Source organism: Phocoena sinus, chromosome 20, assembly GCF_008692025.1.
Source record: "Phocoena sinus isolate mPhoSin1 chromosome 20, mPhoSin1.pri, whole genome shotgun sequence".
Classification (NCBI taxonomy): Eukaryota; Metazoa; Chordata; class Mammalia; order Artiodactyla; family Phocoenidae; genus Phocoena; species Phocoena sinus.
Window position 1 is genome coordinate 32,267,656 of NC_045782.1, and position 22,515 is coordinate 32,290,170.

The 22,515-nt window shown below is 38.7% G+C and overlaps 1 protein-coding gene across 5 annotated transcripts in view; it reads right to left on the reverse strand.

Annotated features, from left to right (window-relative positions):
* The window catches only part of ACACA (acetyl-CoA carboxylase alpha), a 234,806-nt gene that overhangs the window by 70,818 nt on the left and 141,473 nt on the right, over nucleotides 1–22,515 (reverse strand). For all 5 annotated transcript variants that reach the window (XM_032617795.1, XM_032617792.1, XM_032617791.1 and 2 more), the window contains 4 exons: nucleotides 22,304–22,507; nucleotides 17,597–17,752; nucleotides 15,895–16,041; nucleotides 996–1,265 (listed from right to left, as the gene is read on the reverse strand). In XM_032617795.1, coding sequence (XP_032473686.1) covers nucleotides 996–1,265; nucleotides 15,895–16,041; nucleotides 17,597–17,752; nucleotides 22,304–22,507 — 777 coding nt within the window. The remainder of the gene's footprint in view (nucleotides 1–995; nucleotides 1,266–15,894; nucleotides 16,042–17,596; nucleotides 17,753–22,303; nucleotides 22,508–22,515) is intronic.

Sequence of the window (22,515 nt, forward strand, 5' to 3'; positions counted from 1 at the left end):
GCAAAGGAAGGGATGCTTGAAGTTGACATTATGGGGAATGAGAGGCTGATCTGGGATGTAGGACAGGACCACTGGGGGAGAGGAAGTCAAGGATCCAAGAGGCTAGATAATGGGATGAATCATCTATGTATATATAGTAATCGTCAAGAATGATAACAGGACTAGTAGTACTGGAGAGAGTGACAATGTGCCAGCAACTAAAAGATGCAAAGAAGAGGGAGTGGCCAAAGGGTAGGGAACACGATAATAAGGAGCAGTGATGGTGTGGCACAGTCTGATGACATGAGATTCAAAGACAGGGGTTTTCAGAGAGAAGGGAGGGAAGAGGGTCTGGAAGTAGCAGTGAGGCAGTAGCGAGAAGCTATTTTCCTCCAGGCTCAGTGGTACAAGGGAAAGAGAAACCAGTCACCATTTAAGAGGGCTACAGGGGAAGAAGAGTCTTCAGAGGACAGGCAGGTTTCAAGTAGAGCAAGATTAGAGAACAATCAGAGAAGAAGCTGAGGATATGAGAGATTCTGCTGATGACTGACCATAAGTCTTGGAAGCCAAAGTAGAATAATTTAAAGGTATATATTTTGGGCTTCCCTGGTGGCGCAGTGGTTAAGAATCCACCTGTCAACGCAGGGGACATGGGTTCGAGCCCTGGTCCGGGAAGATCCCTCATGCCACGGAGCAACTAAGCCCGCGAGTCACAACTACTGAGCCCACGCGCCACAACTACAGAAGCCCATGTGCCTAGAACCTGTGCTCTGCAACAAGAGAAGCCACCACAATGAGAAGCCCATGCAGCACAATGAAGAGTAGCCCTTGCTCGCCACAACCAGAGAAAGCCCGCGCGCAGCAACAAACACCCAATGCAGCCAAAAATAAATAAATAAATAAATTTATATATAAAAAAAAAAACTACTACCTCTCTCTACACACGTACACACACACACACACGCGCGCGCACCCCCATATGGTAACTTGAAGTATTATCTTTTCTTAGTCTGTACCTTGTAAGGATCCTCAGGATCTACCCAGGCTACGTGAAACATATGACGAATTTCCTCTGCCAGTCCAATTCTTGCTCCACTGTTGGCTGCTACATAGATGCGTGGGATGCCCTCTGCCCTGGCAAGCTCAGAAGCTCTGAGAAACAGCAAATCCTCCTGGGGTCCAAAGGACCCAATTCGGTATGTGATATCATTGCCAATAACAATGATATCTCGGCCTTCTGGATATTCTGGACTTTTAAGGGTCATTTTCCAAGCTACCATGCCAATCTGCAAAGGCATAAACAAACAAACAAATAAATACAAGCTTCTTACATGCAGAATTATTTTTCAGTTTACTTGAAGATATCAGACTGCACGCAGACACAACCTTCAGGTAAAGATATGCATTGCTAAAGAGCCCAGCTCCCTGCGGGAAACTAGAACAAATATTCTAGCATACTTCTCCAAGATTATGTTGAGAATAGCTGGTTTACTGTATATGTATTTCACAGTTGTCTCAATTTCTTCTTTGGGTCTGTTCGAAGAAGATGGAAAAACCAAAGTCTAAATGCACTCAGGCTATGTGTGGAAGAATACTGGGGCACTGGGAATTAAATCCGGGATGCCCTACCTTACTACCCTGTCTACTAAGATATTGTTTGTGAGATTCTTTCCAAGAAATCTTTAACACACAGGAGAACAGAAAGAGGACTACCTCTCATGGACTATACAACTTTTACAACCCTGGGTCCTTTTATTGTCCTCTAATATTTGACAGAAATAATAGCAACATTCTTTACAGGCTTGCTTCAGGTATCTTCCATTTCTGCAAGAATTTGCTGTAGCTCAACACTGCATCCTTGTGACCATCTCTTGCTGATTTCTCCCAACACTAGAAAACCAAAGGATGCAAGTAACCAACCTCATGCTGCACTATGATATATATAAATCTCTGCGCACTGTTCGGTAGCATCTGGCCAGCCACACAAATAAATGATACTGACTTAATAGGCAGGGGTGACATGTCTCTTCCCAAACCCTCACAGCCCTCTCCTCTTTTAATCCCCTTCTATATGAGAACTAGTCATTCCTTCTACTTGTTTGTTCGCTAGTGCCCTTTCTTTTCTACTCACTCATTCCCCAGTTAACGGCTGCAGTTTTTCATGTCTGCCTGTCTGCTTCCCTATATCTAGATAAGTAATGCTTTCCATTCTTTTTTTTTTCCTGTTTCTTTCTGTCTCCCCCGCTTCCCACCACCACCACTCGCCCCCAAACACAAAGCCTACCAGACGAGCATTCCTGGTCCTGCCTAATGGAGCCCAGCCACATCTGCAGCCTTGGTCCCTCATCCCTGGGCTGCTGCATATCACCTCATTGCGGAGCCAGCCATCAAGAAGGGCCATGAACAGATGTAAATAGCAGCATCCCTGGAAAGCCACATGCATCACCCAGACTCAACTGGGCCAGTGATCATAAGCTCTGAGTACACATTTCTCAATCCAATTGCACATCCACTGTAATCAGGCTGGTTGAAGCTTTCCACACAGCTATTTGTGATTCTCAGCATTAAGAAATATATATATATGAAACACCTACAGATAAATATAAGCTATTTAATATATACCACTGGCCAAATACAAATCAAAATTGATATAATACATAGAAAAAAAATCCAATCACCTTCTGAGGTAAGGCAGTATTACTCTATCTGCTCATTAAAGACAGAGAAAAGGAAGAAGAAACAGATCATCCAAAAAGCAGCACAGAGAAACTCCAAATATCAGGATAATTTTGGTCATAGTGTTTAAGAAGCTGATCAATATGATGCCCACGTGGGGGAAAATATTTTAACTGCCTTCTCACGTGGCCCTCTAATCCAACATCTCTTTTGTTTTTCAGGAAGGAAAAGCTATTTCCTCTAAATGCATTTGTAGTTAGGAAGATTGGGCTCTACACCAAATTTTATGACATATTAACTTTAGCCACCTAGGCCAGAGTTGCTTAGATACAAGCCCAGAAGAATCTACTTCAGCATTTGCATGCGAATGCAAACACTGTGTCTATGTGGCACTGGACAAGCCAATAACACTCTTATCTTTTGCTATTACCTGGGGACTCTGTGTCACTTGGGCAGCCAGTTCAGCAATTGGCCAGGTCATTATGCTTGTAATATTGACTTCTAATTATTAGTAGTACTTTTTAAAAAATTAATTAATGAATTTATTTTTGTCTGCGATCGGTCTTCGTTGCTGTGCGCAGGCTTTTTCTAGTTGCAGCGAGCCGGGGCTACTCTTGCGGTAAGCGGGCTTCTCATTGCGGTGGCTTCTCTTGTTGAGGAGCACGGGCTCTAGGCACATGGGCTTCAGTAGTTGTGGCTCGTGGGCTCAGTAGTTGTGGTTCGCGGGCTCTAGAGCGCAGGCTCAGTACTTGTGGTGCACGGGCTTAGTTGCTCTGTGGCAACTAAGTTGCCTCTCATTCCTCAGTGAGATTAAGTTTTGAATAAGCACAATGGATAAATCTCTAAGGAAGAATCTGTTGCTCAATTTATATTAAAAATTAGATTTTACTGCTAATCAAATGACGGGATACATAATGGTGAACGTGGGCTTGGGAGTCAAACAAACTTGGATCCACATCTAAGTCCTACCACTTATTAACTGTGTGACCTTGGGAAATTCACTTAACTTTATCGAGCTTCAATGTCCCCACATACAAAATTAAGAAAATATTACCTATGGGATTGATGAAAAACTATTAGAAGCAGTAATCTATTATATTAACTCTAACATACAAAGTTTGCCTTTGTCTCTCCTCTCAACCTATCCAAATCTCACCCGTTCCATTAAGGTTCATTCAAATTCCATTTCCTCAGAAAAGCTTACCCTAGTCTAAAGTGACTCGTTTCTTCTGATCACCTACTAAGACCTTCATATAGAGAATTCATTTGATAATTAATCACATATGGCCTAGGACAGCTTTTAGCTTGCCAGCTTGAACCATCATATCATCTATTCCAGTGCATAGCAGGACTCCTACACATTTCTACACATAATATGGGAGTAATAAATACTTGCTGGTTCCACAGTCATTTCATTTTTTAAATGATACGTGGAAAATAGTCAACACCAAAAGCTTAGAACATCGTGCATGACTTATCTCTAGGGATCACAGAATAACAGTACTAAATATCATTAAAATATTTTATTTTTTAAAAATAATAAGAATAATAGCTACCATTAATTGCACACTTATAACATGCTGTACTATACTATAAATGTTAATAAATACTGATAATAGTTAGGAGGTTAAGCTGGAAAATCTGCCTGTCTTGGTTCAAATTTCAGCTTTATATGAGCTGTATAGCCTTGGACAAGTCACTTAACCTTAACCTTAACCTCAATTTTTCCAATTATACAATGGGGATAACAATATCTTTCTGGAGGGATTGTTGAGAGGAACACCACATTAAATTAGTACAGAGCCTGGCATATAAAAGTCCTCAAATAGTAGCTATTATTATTATTAATTTTAAAAACAGTTGTTATTATTGCCATGAGAAAATCAGGCACAGAGGACTTAAGTAACTTGTCCTATACCGAGTGTGAATGATTTATTCTTTAAAGTATGATTCACATAATTTCATTTACTAGAGAAATTAAGGAAGTATGTTCCAGACTACTGCCACTGCACTTAGCTGAAACGATATGGAAACATGAACATCAATTATAACACAAACATAAATGTCGTTGACACCTAAAGGCAATGTGGATCCTGGAGCAGAAAAAGGTCATTAGTAGAAATATTGGTGAAATCCAAAACAAAGTCTGTATTTTATTTAACAGTATGGTATTGTACCAATGTTAATTTCTTAGTTTTTATAATTATAGCATGGTTATATAACGGAATAATGTTAGGGGAAGATGGGTGAAGGTTAAATGGAGGTTAAATGGGAACTCTGTATGATTTTTGTAACTCTTCTGTAAATCTAACATTATTTTAAGATAAAAAGCTGACAAAATAAATGTCATGATAAAAACTTTTTTAGAAGGAATATATTGACTAGTGAGGTCATTGTCAGTGTTCTGTTCAGCCTTATAAAATGGTGGCTATGAAGACTATGAACAGTATTTTAAAATACCCATGATGTAATGCTAAATTTAAAGAAGCAGGATAACAAAATTGCATGCATACCATAATAACTCTGAGAGGCAAAACGGTGTGGTAGTCAAGGGCACAGACTCAGAAACTATTTTCTACAAATCTGAATCTAATGTAATCTGACTCTGACAGAATAGAGGTTCAGTCAGTTTTCTAGCCACACAACCTTAGGTAAGTTAGTAACCTCTATATGCCTGAGTTTCCTCATCAGTAAAATGGGGTAATAATAACCTATTGTATTAAGCCTGCTGTGAAGACTAAATACATGTTAAATCTTATAGTAAGTGTTACAACACACGCACACATGCATACACACACTATCTCTATCTAAAAGCTTGTTGGGGGCTGGGGGGAAGGGAAATAAAGAAACATAGCAAAATGGGATGATAGTTATTTAGGATGATGGGACTGTGAATTTTTTCCCCATTTTCCAAATTTCTTTAATGTGTTTATGCCTTCATAACTTAAAAATTTTATAAATTAAAAAGGGAGGGCTTCCCTGGTGGCGCAGTGGTTGAGAGTCTGCCTGCCGATACAGGGGACACGGGTTCGTGCCCCGGTCTGGGAAGATCCCACATGCCGCGGAGCAGCTGGGCCCGTGAGCCATGGCCGCTGAGCCTGCGCGTCTGGAGCCTGTGCTCCGCAACGGGAGAGGTCACAACAGTGAGAGGCCCGTGTACCACAAAAAAAAAAAAAAAAAAGGGAGAAAAAACTACCAAATACTTCTTCACTGGGTAACAGGTACATGGGAGCTTATATTATTATCTCTAGTGCACATTTGAACATTTTCACAGTGAAAAAAAAAATTTTAAGGAGAAAAAAAAATCTCACCAACCCAACGTATTTCTCATGTTTTAGAGGAACTGACTCTAAGTTTTAGTTATATTACAACAGATCACATTTATATAAAATTTAAAGAGAGGAATAAACATATGAAAACTTAAAATCAAGACTCACCTTAAAGGGAGAAGAGTATCAAGAACTGTCTTAGTCTGTTGGGGCTATCATTTCCTTTTTTAAAAAGAAATGCTCTGCAATGATGTGGTATAATGTAAACATATGTATATATAGGTTTATACAATATTAATATCTCTACCTTAGAAGTACTGCCTCAGTGTTTTTCTGGTCTGATAGTTAAATACATATTTATACTTTTAAAGTCAATATTTGTACAATAGACAAGAACAGTGCCTATCAGCTAAATACATATTTAGGACTGTACCACATGTACTCCAAACATGTACTAAAATCAAAAGCTTATATTTATACAGAGCCTTTCATCTTGAAGGGGGCTAAAGAGCTTTACAAACATGTACATAAAAGGACATTTGCACTGATAGGCAGGCAAGATATCAATTCACCGGCTCCCCTATTTCTTCCAGCAGTCTGGGGTAGGAACACATGGTGTCAACAGATGCAGGTCTGTAACAGCTGCAAAGACATGTAACACAATAATCCACTATACCCAGTCACTGAAAGAGGGCTTGCAACTTGAGAACAGCAACTGCTCTCCTCCAGTGCAGAAGCACCACGGCCATTGCCAGCTTTGTGTTTTTAAATTATTCTCTACCAAACTCAACTAATCACCTGACAAAATTGAATTTGATACTGGAAATGGTTTCTGAATGCAAAGTACTTTGTCTGATGATGAAAACTAGTTTAAAAAACGCTTTCCTCTGCCCTTGTTAGATTTAGAAAAAAAAAAAGGGGGTCACAACATTCAGGAGAAATGGTTCAAAATATTCTATCTAAGAATAGCTTTGTCTCAGAGGATTGGGTCATTACTTCAGAAGACAGTCATATTTTCCTCCCATTTAATTAGGACACCGTAAGTTTTTCAGTCAAATTACTTTATACGGATGGGGTCTATCTATATTATACACACAATGGAGGTTTTATATTGAAAATTCTGCAATCACTATATAAAAGCATACACAAGTGTGACAATGTGATTAGGAATATTACATTCACTGATTTCACCTAAGCCAAGCTGCCCTGTATGTTAACTTAAAAATAACAACCGAAGGAAATTCCATCACTGAATCCTCTTGTTTCAGGTTCTCTCTCCCTCCAACGTTTCTATGCAATAAAACCTAGTGAAAATGGCACTCCAGGACTAAGGGCTAAGGACGACTAAAGGGCTAAGGAAGCAACAAAGTGAGAACATGTAGCCTGAAAGGGGCTTGTCGGAGTGGCTGGGTTTATGGTCTAACGAGTGTCAGACTCAGGCTTTTGGTCCCTGGCAGTGCCACTGACTTCTTCCCTGACCACTGTCTTGCCGAGAGAGGCATGGACTAACCAACTGGTTCTAGGGACTTACCGCCAATTATAGTTTCATTAATATAGCCATAAATCAGTTTTCAAAATATCTAATCTCAGATTATTTTTGATAACAGAGCATTCCAATTAGCAGGCTTCTTAGGTGTAGGATTATCCACCTAAACTAATTACCTTAAAGTGAGAAAGGGAAGAGGTTCAAAAGAGTTACCGTGAATAAGTTAAGGATCAGCAGAAATAAACATTTGTTCTCCTTATACAAGTTCTAAGGAAGAAGATATTTCTTTGGCCACAGTCTGATCCTGGAATAAACACGCGCAAGCAAGGGAGGAGGGGATGGGGCGGAGAAGGCAAGCAGAAGAGAACAGTCTTATTTAACTGTTTTTATGTGGGTAAAATGATTTGTGCTACAGTATTTCCATAAGAAGTGGGACCATTATTTTCCTGTAGAAACACATTTGGTTTGAAAAGTATCACTGGACAGGACGTGAAAATCAAACCGAATGAATTATTCACAGCCTCCGATCAGAGGTGATCATTATTTCTGATGCTCCAAACAGTGATTAGGATTCTGCCCTGAGATGTCATTTTCTCGCTGAGTAACACCAGTGATACAGAAAGGCATTATCTATCTATTCATATGTGTATTTTTTCTCCTGGGAGGACCTCGGTTTAATGTTACTATAACAGATAATAAAAACATGATAATATTAACATTTATTCTGATGACGCCCATAAATGCCATTAGTCTGACACAAAGTGTCAACACTAATCATGACCCAAAATTAACACCAAAATTGACATCAGCATTAATTGTACTATCAGTGTGAATAGAAGGTACAAGTGTACATATGCACATGTACACACCTGCACTTTCCAAAGCTGCTGCTACCACAGAGTAAAACAACAATATTTAAGCTCAATAAAGAAATCTGAAGGGAAAGCTAAGGGGCAAAACAGGACAGGAATTTGTTTTCAAGGATGTAAGAAGCATTCAAGTCTAGCTATGCCGTGGGAAGTAGAAAGGGAGTATCTTTGCCACAGCTGCCTTTCTTATATCTCCACACTTTGAGTTCATCGGTAATAATATCTTTCTACATGGACCTAAACACAGGTTAGACTGTGGTTGAGATGTTGAAGCTTTATTTATTTTCCATGCTGAAAGTCTAAAAGTTGAGTGTTTCTGGCAAAGCCTCCAGTAGCTATTGTGCTACTACTGCTAGTGCTGGGAAGATGACTATCCGACAAGGCTCTGGGGCAGAAATATAAAGAATCCTAGAACTTTAGAGCCGAAACAGACCCAGGCAGCATCTGCATCATGAAGATGAAAAAAACTAAGATCCAGAGAGAAGGAATATGAACTTGAGTTCCTTTTCAGACAGATAACAAAATGCTACCTTTCCCCCTTCCTTTTGTATGTTGGATGGAATACTTCACTTTTAATTAGATACTATCAAAAAATAATTACAATTTTAACTTATATTAGAACCTCGTGGGGAAAAAAATGCATCATGAAATATTAGAAAATACTGTATAGGTCTTAAAAGGTGTATTTTTAAACCATAAGGCAATGCAATATTTGACTTAATTTGTGCCATTCAGAAAAAACATGCTGAAAAAATGTCAATGCCTTCCATGTTGTATTATCTTCTGGATATCATGTTCCGTTGCCTAGTGTCGTGTGAGCACATAAAGGAGCTGAAAACAATTTTCTTAACAGCTGAAAAAGTCTTTTTTTCATGCTTGGATAATTCAAAAATGGCTGAACAAACTTACCTCAACCCTTCTAAAAAGCGATAAAAGGATAAGAAAAATATCATTTTTAGAGCAAAAAATTTTCTTCCCAGAGGTAATTCTTTGAAAATGTTACCAAAGATTAGAAATAATAATTTTAAACAGGGGAATTGTTTCTTCCTGTACTATTTATATGCTTGAAACCACAGTAATTTTACACATGTACACACAATGCTTTAATAAACATACCAATTTTTAAAAACACATGCAATGGAGCACATACAAGCCAGTGGTATTTGAGAAATGGGGTGCCGGAGTGACTGGTTGATAGGGAAATTAACCAAGCTGGCCTACCACAGTTCAGAAAGCCTCCCCCATTAATCACGTAAACGAATGTTGAACTCTGATGCTCCACGCTACACTTCATCCTCTGGTGTCATCTGTTGCTGTCCTGATGTTCATTATTGCCTCTGGTTGGAGCTGTAAAATTTCTTGACATAGGGTACTATATCACACCCTTTTTCTGCAAAATCTTAAAAATTAAGATGTATGAAAATGCTGGCAAGTTCATCCTTTTGTTCAAAGGCTAACTTTAAGGACTTACTTTTGAAAGGCACTGAGGAGCCCTCCGCAAGTGCTGCTTTGGTTGGCCAAGGGATGCATTAGGATTTTCAAGGTCAGTCAAGCTCATTGGGCCTTGGTTTGCTACTAACGAAATAAGTCAAAATCAACTAATCGACCCGATGAGAACTCTCCAGCTCCAATAACAGACATTAAGAAGGAATTTGAAGAAAAATATATACATCCCAGAAGAACAGTGTTAGGAATTCATTAGAAGTAATTCCACGGCAGCAAGACCTAGCTTTCAAAAGTAGCCTCAATATTTTTCTAATGAGGGACTCAACTTTGGTTCTGAAGATCATTTCAGACAAAGACTTGTAGCCAAACACACTAAGAATGAGGCTAAAAGAAGAAAAGTGCACAATAATTTTAAATAAAACTATCTTACCATGTATTCCGTAATATGTCTTTTTCCGTACTTGAAATTCCTATCTTGCTAGGCTAAAAAGATTCAAAATTGGTTTTTTAAAGTCCTTGATGAAAAATAAGGTAAGTGCAAATCATGAATGTTTATATATAATCAGTGGAATGTGATACTTTTCTGCCGAGGATCTCAAAGCACTTAGAAACACTCTCCCATCTTCAGGGGCAGATTGGTGGCAAGGACCATTAGTCTCTTTTTATAACTTGAACAGTCAGTGCACAGACCATGATCCTGTTTTTCAGATCTGCTTTTCTTGGGTCTATTTCAGAGCTCACCTTCAGCATGCTACAATACAAATATGCCTCTTTTCCAACACACATCTAAAAGACTGATATGGACTCAATTTCCACACCCAGCATGAAAAGGTAAACTGATTTCAAAAGAATGAAACAAAAGCACAGTAAAATACATCTAAATTAGCTTCCCATTCATGGAGCTATTCTGAGGTTAAATCGAGTAAAACAATAGGCAAAAGCCTAATGTTAAACTAGAAAAATATTTGGGTTTTGTTCGCATTAGAAATGGTCAACCCTTTCCTTACTCAACTCAAGCCCACAAACGCTCTCTCCAGTCAGTTTCAAAGCATCATGGATGGCACTAGAATTTAAGTCCAGGATAGCCCAAGGAATTCCTTTGAGAGTATGGAAAATGTCAACCAAGTGAATTAAGACAGAGGATGGTGGTTTTTCTAAAATAAGAGGTCCTTTGGGTTAAGAGGTCCAGCCTAAGAACTGTCAAAATAGATCTACTAATTAATTTCTTCCAATCTTTCAGGCTTACATAAGCTTACCAACCTCCTTTCCCTATCCAACTCCTAAATTTTATTTTTGTTTTTATACTCAAATTAGAGATTTCAAAGGATGATAGCAAAAATAAGTGAGACGCAGTGTCAAAATGGTAAGATTTATTTAAGCTAGTCAATAGATGCAGGGATATTTGTCATATCACTCCATATTTTTCTATAAGTTTGAAATATTTTATAATAAAAAAGTTAAAGAGATAGTTACACCTTCGTGGAACTGGACAACAGTACCTTGCCAACAATTAGATGACAGTTAAATACAGGCAAGGCTGAGCAGTTCTAGAACTGAATTCTTAATCCCCACCATTTCATCCCCCAGAACACAAAGCAGAACTGAAACCAAGATACCAGTCATAATGGCAGTTAGCCTTCGAACTTTAATTTATACTACTTATTTCCCTCCTCAATCATCCTCTTTCTAAAAAATGTTTCCTGTAAAAATGTGCAGTCATGATGTAAGATTCAACAGATCTCCACCCAAAGGGCTAAGAGAGCAATTGCACGTTGTGGGAACACTAGGCAAAGCCTACCATACCAACTGAAAAAAAAAGGGAAGGATACTGCTGGATTTGCCTCACCAAACAGGGCAATTCAAGAGGCTTATCTGAAGGCTAGGCTGCTGAGAAGGAAAAACCCTGACACCTAGTGCCCATCTGAAAAAACGAAGTCTTGGAGCCACTACAATTTTAAGCCTGGCAGTGTGTGTGGAGGTGATCATCAAATTGCATTCAATCTGGAACATACTTAACTCTCAGAAAAATTTTAAGGAAAAAATGTAATGCCATGCAAGAATTCCAGTCTCTAACTACCAATCCTTTTTGGAGTACACATCCTAAACCTAATTATTATATCTGCTTCTAGACACAGCATCTTCTCATCGCAGATTTTCATTACGACAGGAGCAATGAGAGGGAATGGATAGATTCATATTGTTAAAAAGCCCATGTTCCGAAACAGTAAGGAAAACAGGGTCCTCATTTCTATCCACACTAATTTTGCTATAAAAGGTGCCTGTCTATTGTATCTTTCAGCATTGCCCAATTTGGAGACTCATCATCTAGTTCACAGAGCAATTAAAGGAAATATAATAAAAGAATGCTAATAACATTTCAGAATATATAAGAACACAGTCTCAAGAAGGCCAGTGCTTTCGTTGTCCTACCAGGCAAAGTTAAGTTGTTCTCCGTCAAGTCGGTTACAGACGTTGGCTTGATCTTAGCCTGAGCCTTTTAATAACAGGATTTGGTGCGAAAAGCAGCTACATTGGATTGTGAACTGTTACTCAAAGTGTTCCCACCTACAATTACAGCTTCCACCAAATGATCAAAACAGGTTAGCGAACTGGCAGGAAAATGAAAACAATTCCCCCCAAATTGAGAAGCGGTGAAAGCAGAACTGTTGGTTAGCTGCGCTTCTTCTATATCCAGGCTTAACAGCATACATTCATCTAGCTGTGTATTTACATACAGTGCCCATCACAGGAGCATGAAATTAGTTTAGTCTACGTTGCAATCACATTTTCCTCAATTTTCATCTTTACTTGAAACGATTAAAAAAAAAAAATCCTAGACAACTTATCTTTGGAGCTATTTGCAAGGAACGTAGTTCACAGATTTGGTCTACATCTTTTTTATTCCTACTCTAAATCCATACTAAATGCAATGCCATTCAAATCTGACAATGAGAAAAATGGGTTCTCCTATACCTTTCATCACGCATAAGGTGGCATTCCTTCAGTTACATCTCTCGCAGTGGGGAAGGGACAACTAGGAAAATAGAAAGGAGAGAGTAGCTAACGTCACATCAGAAAAGCTCTTTTGCCTGCTTTTAACTCGGCCACAATGTTCAAAATGCAGCTCACATCTCTGCTGAAACAGCCAATATTCTTCCTCAAATGGCAAACAAGTTACCTAAAACTAAATGGAACTGAACTGTTCCAAGTCCTGGTCCCATCACCTTTTTACCTATTTACTGTCCTGGAAAAAAAATCGGGAAGAAAGACTGGTTACCCACACAGCCGATGGTATGATAAGTGCAGGCTTTCTGCCTTTGATTACGGGGAGAAGCATCTCAATTCACGGGGAAACTCTGCAGGAATCTCTTGTTTTACCCGTATTCCTTATATCCATGTGCTAGCTTTGAAACCCAGAAACTCCAGTCCTTCAAGGTAATGCAGTATCACCCACCACGATGACCTGGTGGAGCTGTCGCCTTTGGAGAACACCACATTATGATGATTTAATGGCTACGTAGCACTGACGCATTTACATTGAGCCTCGGCTCTCAGAACATTAACAGGTTAATCTTTTATTCCTTTTTCTAATAAAACTGTTTCTCAAGGCTCCGTTAGATGCCCATTCTCTTTGGGATAGGACTGATTTGCTCCCAATCTCATCAACATGAGCTCTTTTCCTTCCCCTCACATCATTCTTGGGGTAATATGTAGAGTGCCAAGCTCATGACAAACTTGTCTCTTTGGCCAAAGAAAATTAAACGGCAATTGCTGTAAGTCAACTTGCCTTGATAAAACTGGGCTCAGCACGAGGAAATACATCCTCCTGACACCTCGTCATCTCTTAGGCACAGCTGTCCCTCAGAGTTCTGACCGCTGAAACTCCATCTTTAGATTGGTCAGTCGCTCAGTGGACATGCTTCATTGTACGTTCAAGCTCTTGGTAACCGAGTTGGATACTAATACCCCAACCTCATTCCTGTTGTGCAGGACCCTATAATCTAGCTAAGGCCACTGACTGACTTCACCAGCCATGCCGGGCATTAGTCACTAAGGGCTCACAAAAGAAATCAGTCTCACTCCTCCTGAGCTCAAAGACTCAGAAACAGCAAGCTGACACTCAGCTTCAATCCTAGTCAACCATTTGAAGGAAAGGAAAAGAGAACAAAGAAAACAGGCAACTAAGGAGGGAAAAGAGGAGGACAAGAAGAAAGTAAGAACTGACGAAAAGCAAAAAAAATTTCAAATACTATTAGATTTCAAGATTATTATTAAAGCATTGGGCAAAGGAAAACATGTGGTCCCTGTATTGACGCTACTACTCATAGCCCTAGTCCTATGCTGCTGTTTAAGACATCCCTTTGCACCAAGGTTTGTTGGGTCTTAAAAGGGTTAAAAAAACCCTTTTTTTTTTTTTATTCGTGTGTGTGTGTGTGTGTGTGTGTGTGTGTGTGTGTGTGTGTGTGTGTGGTGTCTTTGGGTACAGAGTCCCGTATAATAAGACTATTTGTATTCATATTGGCAGAGTAAACACTACATGTTCATGCCCAGGCAGCTCTGTGCTTGTAATTTCAGCAAGAACAGAGCTCTGTCCCTCTGGGACTTCACTATTCCCCCAGTCTCCATTCGCTCAAACAGAATGAGAGCAGAGAGAAAGCAGGACAGAAAGATCATGGCAAGAGGTTTCACACAGCACTGCAGCTAGCTTTCACGTGGCCAAAAATCTCATTTTGTGTTTTAATTACACTAGTTAAAAGCATTTTTCTCTCAGTCCCCTGTTCACAAGGGTGCCTTCCACTCCTGAAGACTCCACTGTTCAATGAATCAGAATTTAAGTCTAGCACAATGAAGCTTTTCTTTGCTGCTGAGGGGTTCACTAAGTAGATGCTACACACAGTGGCATAAACCTCTGCTGCAACTTTGTGTGTTAATGAGTATACATACACCTACTCTCGTCAAAATTCTACGCATCCTTTCTCCCCAGCCTCTCGCCTTTGCTATTAGATTAGAAGAACTCCTACAAGTCTGATACTCTCCATCGGGTCCAATGCTTGCATCCATCTTAATACCAAACCATCTACTTTTGGCAGCCACTGGTGTACCTGCTGAACAACCACGCACCTTGTACACATAGGAAATTTTTTTGAAAAAGATACTGCATAAAATGGGAAAAAATTACATTTATCCCCAAAGGTCTACCCAATCTGTTTATGGTGAACACTCAGATAGAGATTACTCCTTCTAAGGAACGAGATTTATCTAGGGATTACATCTAAGGTTAAAATAAAAACATATCTCATTTTAGGCTTATGACTTGTTATCACTGTTGTTATAACTGTACATTAGAAGCATAGTTAGACTCAGGAAGAATCTCAGTGCAATGAGGAGGATGTGGGGTATAGGGCAGAATACGACTTTACATCATTAACAGTGTACTATAGGAGAAAGGAATCCAAAGCTAGAAAAGGCACTCCTAGATAACTATCAGACACGGGTTCTCTGTTACCTCCTTTTATGTTTAAACCCCTGGTTCTGATTGGGCCCCTTTAGGAAGAAAATATTTACCATGCTCACAACAGTACCAGATGAAATTAACCTGAGCACGAAAATACATATCAAAAACTGTACACCACTATGCAAAGTAAGTATCCAAATAAGGAAAAACATCAAGAAATATTCTAAATGCTTTTATTATCGAAAACTCTCAAAATTTCAAACATATACAAAAATAGAGAAAATAATCTAGTCCTATGTATCTACCACCTAGCTTCAGTTAACAACTCATGTTCAATCCTGTTTCACCTGTACTCCCACATTCACATCCCCTCATTATTCTGACGCAAATCCTAGAGATTAGATCATTTTATCTATAACTATTTTAGTATGTATCTCTAACAGAAAACAATACTTTTTTAAAAAGCAAAATTATAATAGCATTTAAAAAAAATGTAATACCATTATCACACTTAAAAAACTAATGATAATTCCTTGCTATCCAGTCAATGTTCTCTGGCTAAAGAATTCTACCAACAGGACTATTTCTACCAATAGGACTACTATGCTGCCTATGCCACTCAGACCTTAATGCTATTTAATGACCACCCCCATGGAAAGCTGGTACTAGTGGGCACAAAGATAAGAAAGGGGAGAGGGGGACGCAACTACTTGCCTCATTTCCTCCTGGAAGTCTGTTCATGTGGACCAGTTGACCTTGATCATCCAACACAAGCTCAGTGTACGTCAGCATGTCTGAAGGCAGAGGGGGTGATGGAAGGAATGCTTGAGTGGACATAGACTCCCAGAGTTTGATCAGGGACTAAAGGAGGAGAAAAGTTTGACTAATCAGTAACAATTAGCATTTCAACATGAACAAAATAAATATTAAAATATCATCAGTCTAGTTTTGCTCTTTCTTTTCCAAATGTTCTGCTGAGTGTCTAAACGTTAGACCAAATTCTAGAGCTCTCATTCTCAGTTGAAATAGATTTGTAATTGTCTTTAACATAATGTTTTTTACATGCCAAAAATCAGGCACTTTTCCAACAACATCAAACTACTGAGTGATCATGAATCAGAATGAATCAGTCCCTCTTTAAAAAAGAGAAATTCTAGAGAAACTTGGCTACAGAAGAATAACCAGGAAAGTGACATGACACTCAGCTAATACAAAGTAAACCCAAGAACACAAGAATAGAGTTTCTACTAGAGGTTCAGGGGAAGCATCCTCTTTCTAATATCTTTTCAAAGCTACAGGCCCATACACGGGAATTAGCTCACTAGAGGTGTATGACTGTAAATGTACAAATCAAGTCTGCTCAAATTTGAGAAAACAGAGAGACACACCTATCATTTTAAAACCATTTCAATTTCCACTCCCAGCTTCATATTACCAAAAATATTGCTGCATGAAGTGGAAACTAGTTTAGTTGTTTCTCAGCTTGCCTCAAAGCAACATTTAAAACCAGTATGACTCATTCATACTTACAAGTCCAAATCACTGTGTTTATGTCTATTCTATAGGAAGAATTATATAGAATGTGATTTCTCTTTATGGCACTGGCACTGGGGAACAGAATCAGCACTCAACTTCTAGGCTAACAACGCCGGTAATACTGAACGAAGACAGCTATGTTTCAAGGGAGAGACCTTGTAAACAAATGGTTACATAAAGGAAATCTCTTGTATTTCTGAATAATACAGGAAGTACAGAAAGACTATTTACTAAGACCGCATGTATTACTTTATTAAAATTCAAATGTGGTAACAATGGTATTTTTGACTAGGAGACTTGGAAAAATCCTATGTTCACAGATTTTTTTAAGGACAAATTCAGTATTCTTTCGATACACTAGTTTTTATTCAGCTATAATAAATCTCCCACAAAAGAACTGATAATTTAAACTGTGTACCATGAACTCTATATCCATTTGTATATGTTATATACTGATTCTCATCATATTAACCTAGGTTATCAGTTAGAGACCTGGGTTACCTTGGAAAATAGGAAAACGAGAACTCGAGTTTCAAATCTCTTTTTGATTTGCATACAGGCTTTGGAAATAGACACCTAAATGTAACTCCTTACACCGGTCATCGTAAGCTACCATCGCAGGCATGTGGTCTCAGTTTACTCTTTTCTACTCAACAGAGGCCTCTATTCTCACCATTCTTCCTGTTAATTCATAAAGAACCACCCAACATCTGAGTTGGCAGTCACAATCCCAAAAGAGATAGAAGTGAGAACAGTGTCAAGATATTTCCTGCCTTTTGGAAGCGCCCTATTCCAGTCTAAGCTGCATCTGATGAAAATTCAGGAAAAATCTTGCCTCTTTGGCACATGTCAGATCTCCCCCACCGTTAGCCACCTTTACCTGCCGAAACATCTCTGGGATATCATATATGTATGTCGTCCCTAAGGACTGTGCCTGGAACCTCTTTGATTGAAGCAGGTCTTTGGTCACATATGGAGTGTTGATTAACATTCCATGTAATGGTCCCTGTTTGTCTCCGTATGCCTGAAACATGATCTGCAGGAAAAAGAGGATGGCATGGGGAGTTAAAAGACAGGGGGAAAAAGTCAGATCAGCTGCCTAGAGGGACTCTTCACAAATGTTATTTCTTGAAACACATTTTTGGTGGGTTGAGTAGCTAAGATATGCCTCTTGACATTGGGTACATGGTGCTCTCACCTCTCTACAGATTAACCAACTCCAAAAGATGGTATGTAACCAACCACACATCATACTTTTGAAATCAACAAGAAAGCACAGTTTAAGTTTCACATTTCAGAGACAGACTGACAATGCTTGCCTTCTAAAGTGACTTGAATCCCATATATTCAAAAACAAAGCATGTCAACTAACCAGCTAAGCAGTTCTAGTATTTAAGTTGAGGAACAGCTAAGCACTAAAGAGAATTCTGTTCTTTCCCCAGTGGTAGAAGGCCAGGTTGAGGCTCTACCAGGTCACCTACACTTTAGTCTATTTGATTAGAAGGTGCTTCATAAGTACGATTAGCTATATAAAGGCTTCAAAAATTTCTGACACAAGTGGATTTCATCCATCCATCTAGCTAGCTAATTCTTGTTAGCTCATAAGACACAGGCTATAGTAAAAAAGAAAAAAAAATTTATTAAAAAAAATATATAAACTATACATACATATTTCCCTCAGTATACTATGTCTACAACTAGTGAATAGCTCCTGCAATACCTATATTGTCACATAATAAAATCACTACACCAGTTTTCAATTATTTTAACTCAAATATTTCTAGAAGAGTACTTCATATTTCATATATTTAGACAGTTTTATTTGCTTATGAATATTTATAAGGGATGCCATTATTTCAATTCAATTAATATTTATTGAGTGCCCAGAGGTTGTATGACACTCAACTAGGCACTTTATCCATGAATACACAAAACATAGATTCCCAATGCAGTGAATACAAATGCAGATTGGGATGTGAGGGTATGTGTGTATACCCACATACTTATTCAGGCCTTAAGTCTACCACTAACGAATAGATTTGCAGATCTGCTAAACACGCATTAGAAGAGAATTAAGTACTCTCCTATATCCTGGGTACAGTTCAGTTAAGCAAATGCTTAGCCCTTTAGATCAGAGGAACAAATGTGTTCTACTGACTTGTCAATCAGGTCCTATTCTGGGCAAAACTTGTCTTGGGCTGCTTAAAGCCCACCAGAATGGAGCTCTCAATCCTCTTGCACATGACCATTGAAGAAAGTCACCAGGTGGGAGGCAGAATTAGCATTGTCTTAGTAATGTGAGAGGTAGAAATAATAATGTTTCAAGAGATTCAAAGTGTTAAGTGATGCCAGGGTGTTAGTATGTGAAAACTGGACTTAGAGGAGATAACCCAAATCAAAATAAGAAAAAAAGGAGCAAAAGCAGTAGGTTCTTGGAACTACATTCCAAGTACACACCTATAGGTCTTATCTTTCTATTAGATAGAAAGATAGGTACAGTTTTGCAAGGTCTGGAATAAAGTCAGGCTGGTCACTTAAGCAATATAACTGTAGGTACTTTCACTGCTGGTGGGAATTTAAAATGGTACAACCTCTTTGGCAAACAGTTTGGCAGTTTCTTATAAAATTAAACATACACTTACTATGACTCAATAATTATACTCATATATTTACTCAAGAGAAATGAAAACATATCTACACAAATATTTGTAAATGAATGTTCACAGCAGCTTTACTCAGAATAGCCCAAACTGGAAAAATAAAGCCTCAAATGTCCATTGACAGGTGAATGGATATAAAAATTTTGGTATATTCACAAAATGGAACACTACTCAGCAATGAAAAAGAACATACCCATAATCCATGCAACATGGATGAATCTCAAAAACACTATGCTGAGCAGAAGAAGCCAGACACAAAATAGTACCTATTGTCTAATTTCATTTATATGAAATTCGAGGACAGGCAAAACTATAATAATAGAAAACAGATCAGTGGATGCCTAGGGCTGGGGCTGCAAAGGAGAATAAGAAAACTTTTGAGGGTGCCAAGCGTTCTCTATCATGACTGTGATGGTGGTTACACAGGTGTGTGCAATTTCACAATGAATTAAACTGCACACATAAAATGAGTGCATTTTATTACATGTAAGTTCTATCTCAACAAAGTTGAGTTTGAAATGTATATTTCCCTCTTACACTACACATTGGAAATCAACTGATTTATGCAGTGGATTACTCAGATCTCTCTACTATGACTGCCTGACATCAGTGTTCACTACAGCTAATTCCACAAAGACTGTACAAGGAAAATAAGACAATCTGAAACTCAAGCCAGTCAACCTTGCTCCTTGTTGGCAGAAAGGATAAAAAATTACTCTGGAGCAAGAGGTTGATAGCAATGGACAGCATTGGCACCCTCTGAATGGTCACTTATCTATCTATGTTGTCTATGTTAATTCCATTTTCTACTATAATGGCCATAGTAATTAAAACTGGTAAAGTATATGTTTTACAAGTTCATGAAAACAGGTACACATTTTATTTATCACACACTTTTCACCAGAGGCCATCAAAAGGGCTTCTCTTGCAAAACAATCTCTGAACCCTTATAATCTGCTCCGTTAGAACCTGGTACTTACTTTATGATGGCACAAATCATAATCATACAAGAGAGAAACTAATTATCCACCTTCTTCCATCATGAGGTAAATTTCTTGAGAAGAGAGATCACTTTTTAATCTTTGTATCCACTGCTTGGTACATTATACGTGGTCAATAAATGTTAAATTGATGAACAAATGAATGAATGATACACATGGTTCTATATTGTTTTAAATTCATATAATGACTCACTAGAGCAAAGAAAGGGAAAAAACAAATTGGCAAGAAGCATCAAGTAGGCTTTCAGGGTGCCAGAACTGAGTTAGAAGCTGTTCCTTTCGTGGTCTCCCTCCTCTAGTCGTGGGCTTGAGTTTACGCTTGGCAACGGCTGTTGAATCTCAACTGAAGAGCCTCAGGAAGACCCCCCTTCCTTCAGGGCTTACTAAACATGCCAGACCCATGGTAAGAGGGGTGCTCCCCCAGGCTAAAGGCAGCTCATTCATTCTTTCAGATACTTAGTGAGTGCTTATTTTGTGCCAGGCACAGTACTAAACCCTGATTGAAGGCATCTGCTCCTTTCATGCCCCTGTGTCACCACTACCCAGCATGAGGGAAATCTAAGAGCTTTCTAATAAAAGAAATGGGGGGGGATAGTTATGAAGAACAAATGTATTTATCAAAAACATTAAAATCTCAAGTGGCCATCTTATTTTTCACAAGAATAGATCTGCCTTGAAGCCACTGCAGAAGTTAATTAAAAACATCCCTGCCCATGGAAAGCTTTGACTGAAAATGTCTTTAAGGTTGTACTGAAAACATCAAATGCAGCAAAAAATTATTGAATACTCTTTCTCTTGCTCACCCCTTGCACTCTTGTGCACTCTTTCTCTCTGTTTTAACTGTTCACTTCTCACATGATAGGTTTCTCTGACCATCTAACTGGAAATCAAAGCACAAAATGAAAGGTCGCTCTGACAACTGTCCAAACCTAGAATTTTCATCTTCAAAATACCGGCAAGAAATATCTTTTCTTACTGCTGTTCCCAGATTTAAAAGGACATATATAAAAACAAGAGACACATAATCTCTTTCTGTCACCCAATGCATAGAACAGAATGAGACCTTTGTGTACACATACAAAGGAGCAAGTTCATCCTTTAATGAGAAGAGAGGCACTTCCCAAGTTCAGGCCAGAGACCTACAATTAACATCCCAGTTCTTAAAAAGATGTGAGCAACAGTAAACTGAGCTAAATCCTGTATCATAGCAAATGGCCCAAATATTGAGAAACCAAGGTGGTAAAACAGATTGAAAGGGAATTCTTTGTTATCACAGAACCAATCTACTTAGAAAGTCACTTTCCATTTTCATATTCTCAATTTTTCTATCTGAAAAAATGGGTTAAAGTTTGCCACTTTGCTCTTTTACAGATATATGATACTCTGAACTCTTTGAAGGAAAGATAATGTATGTAAATGGAATAAAGGGTAAATAAGATAAAGTCACTGCTTGATATTGCTAAAGCTATTATTATATTACGTTGAAATTTTCCTTCTTTGAGATATTTCATATTTCAACAATTCCCCTTCCTTTACTTGCCAATGAGTGGTCTAAATAGGCTGAAAATGGGAACAAGGACAAATCAGATCAGAAAAGACAAGACTGCTCAAGTAGCCGAAGAGCCCTCTAAAAAAGAGCCCTAAACTGCACAGTTACCTGTGGAGTCAGGTTCCCTTGGCACCTGTTAGGGCTCACCAATACATGACAAAAGGTTAAGGGTTTCATAACATCCATGATTAGGACAGTGGCACATCATATGAGGCAAATGAAGTGTTTCAAATTCATGCAACCATTTAAGCTAAGAGAGGATTACCCCACTAGGTGAAACAATGGGATTTGTGAGTTTGGGTCTTTCTGTAACAAGGACAAGTGGCTTCTCTCTAGGACCAAGTCAAAACTTTGAGGAGCCTGCCTGACTACTGTACCTGTGCGGTCCTGGAGTCAGTCACCTCCTTGTACAGGCTGATGTCCAAGTAATAGCCAGACTCGTTTGTCAGGAAGAGGCGGATGGGAATTGCTTTTCCAGTTGGTGTCAGGCGAATGTTGATTTTCAGTTCTGCCTGGAGGACACGTAACTTCCACAGCCGACTTCCATAGCGCATTACCATGCTCCGCACAGACTCCTCAATCTGACACA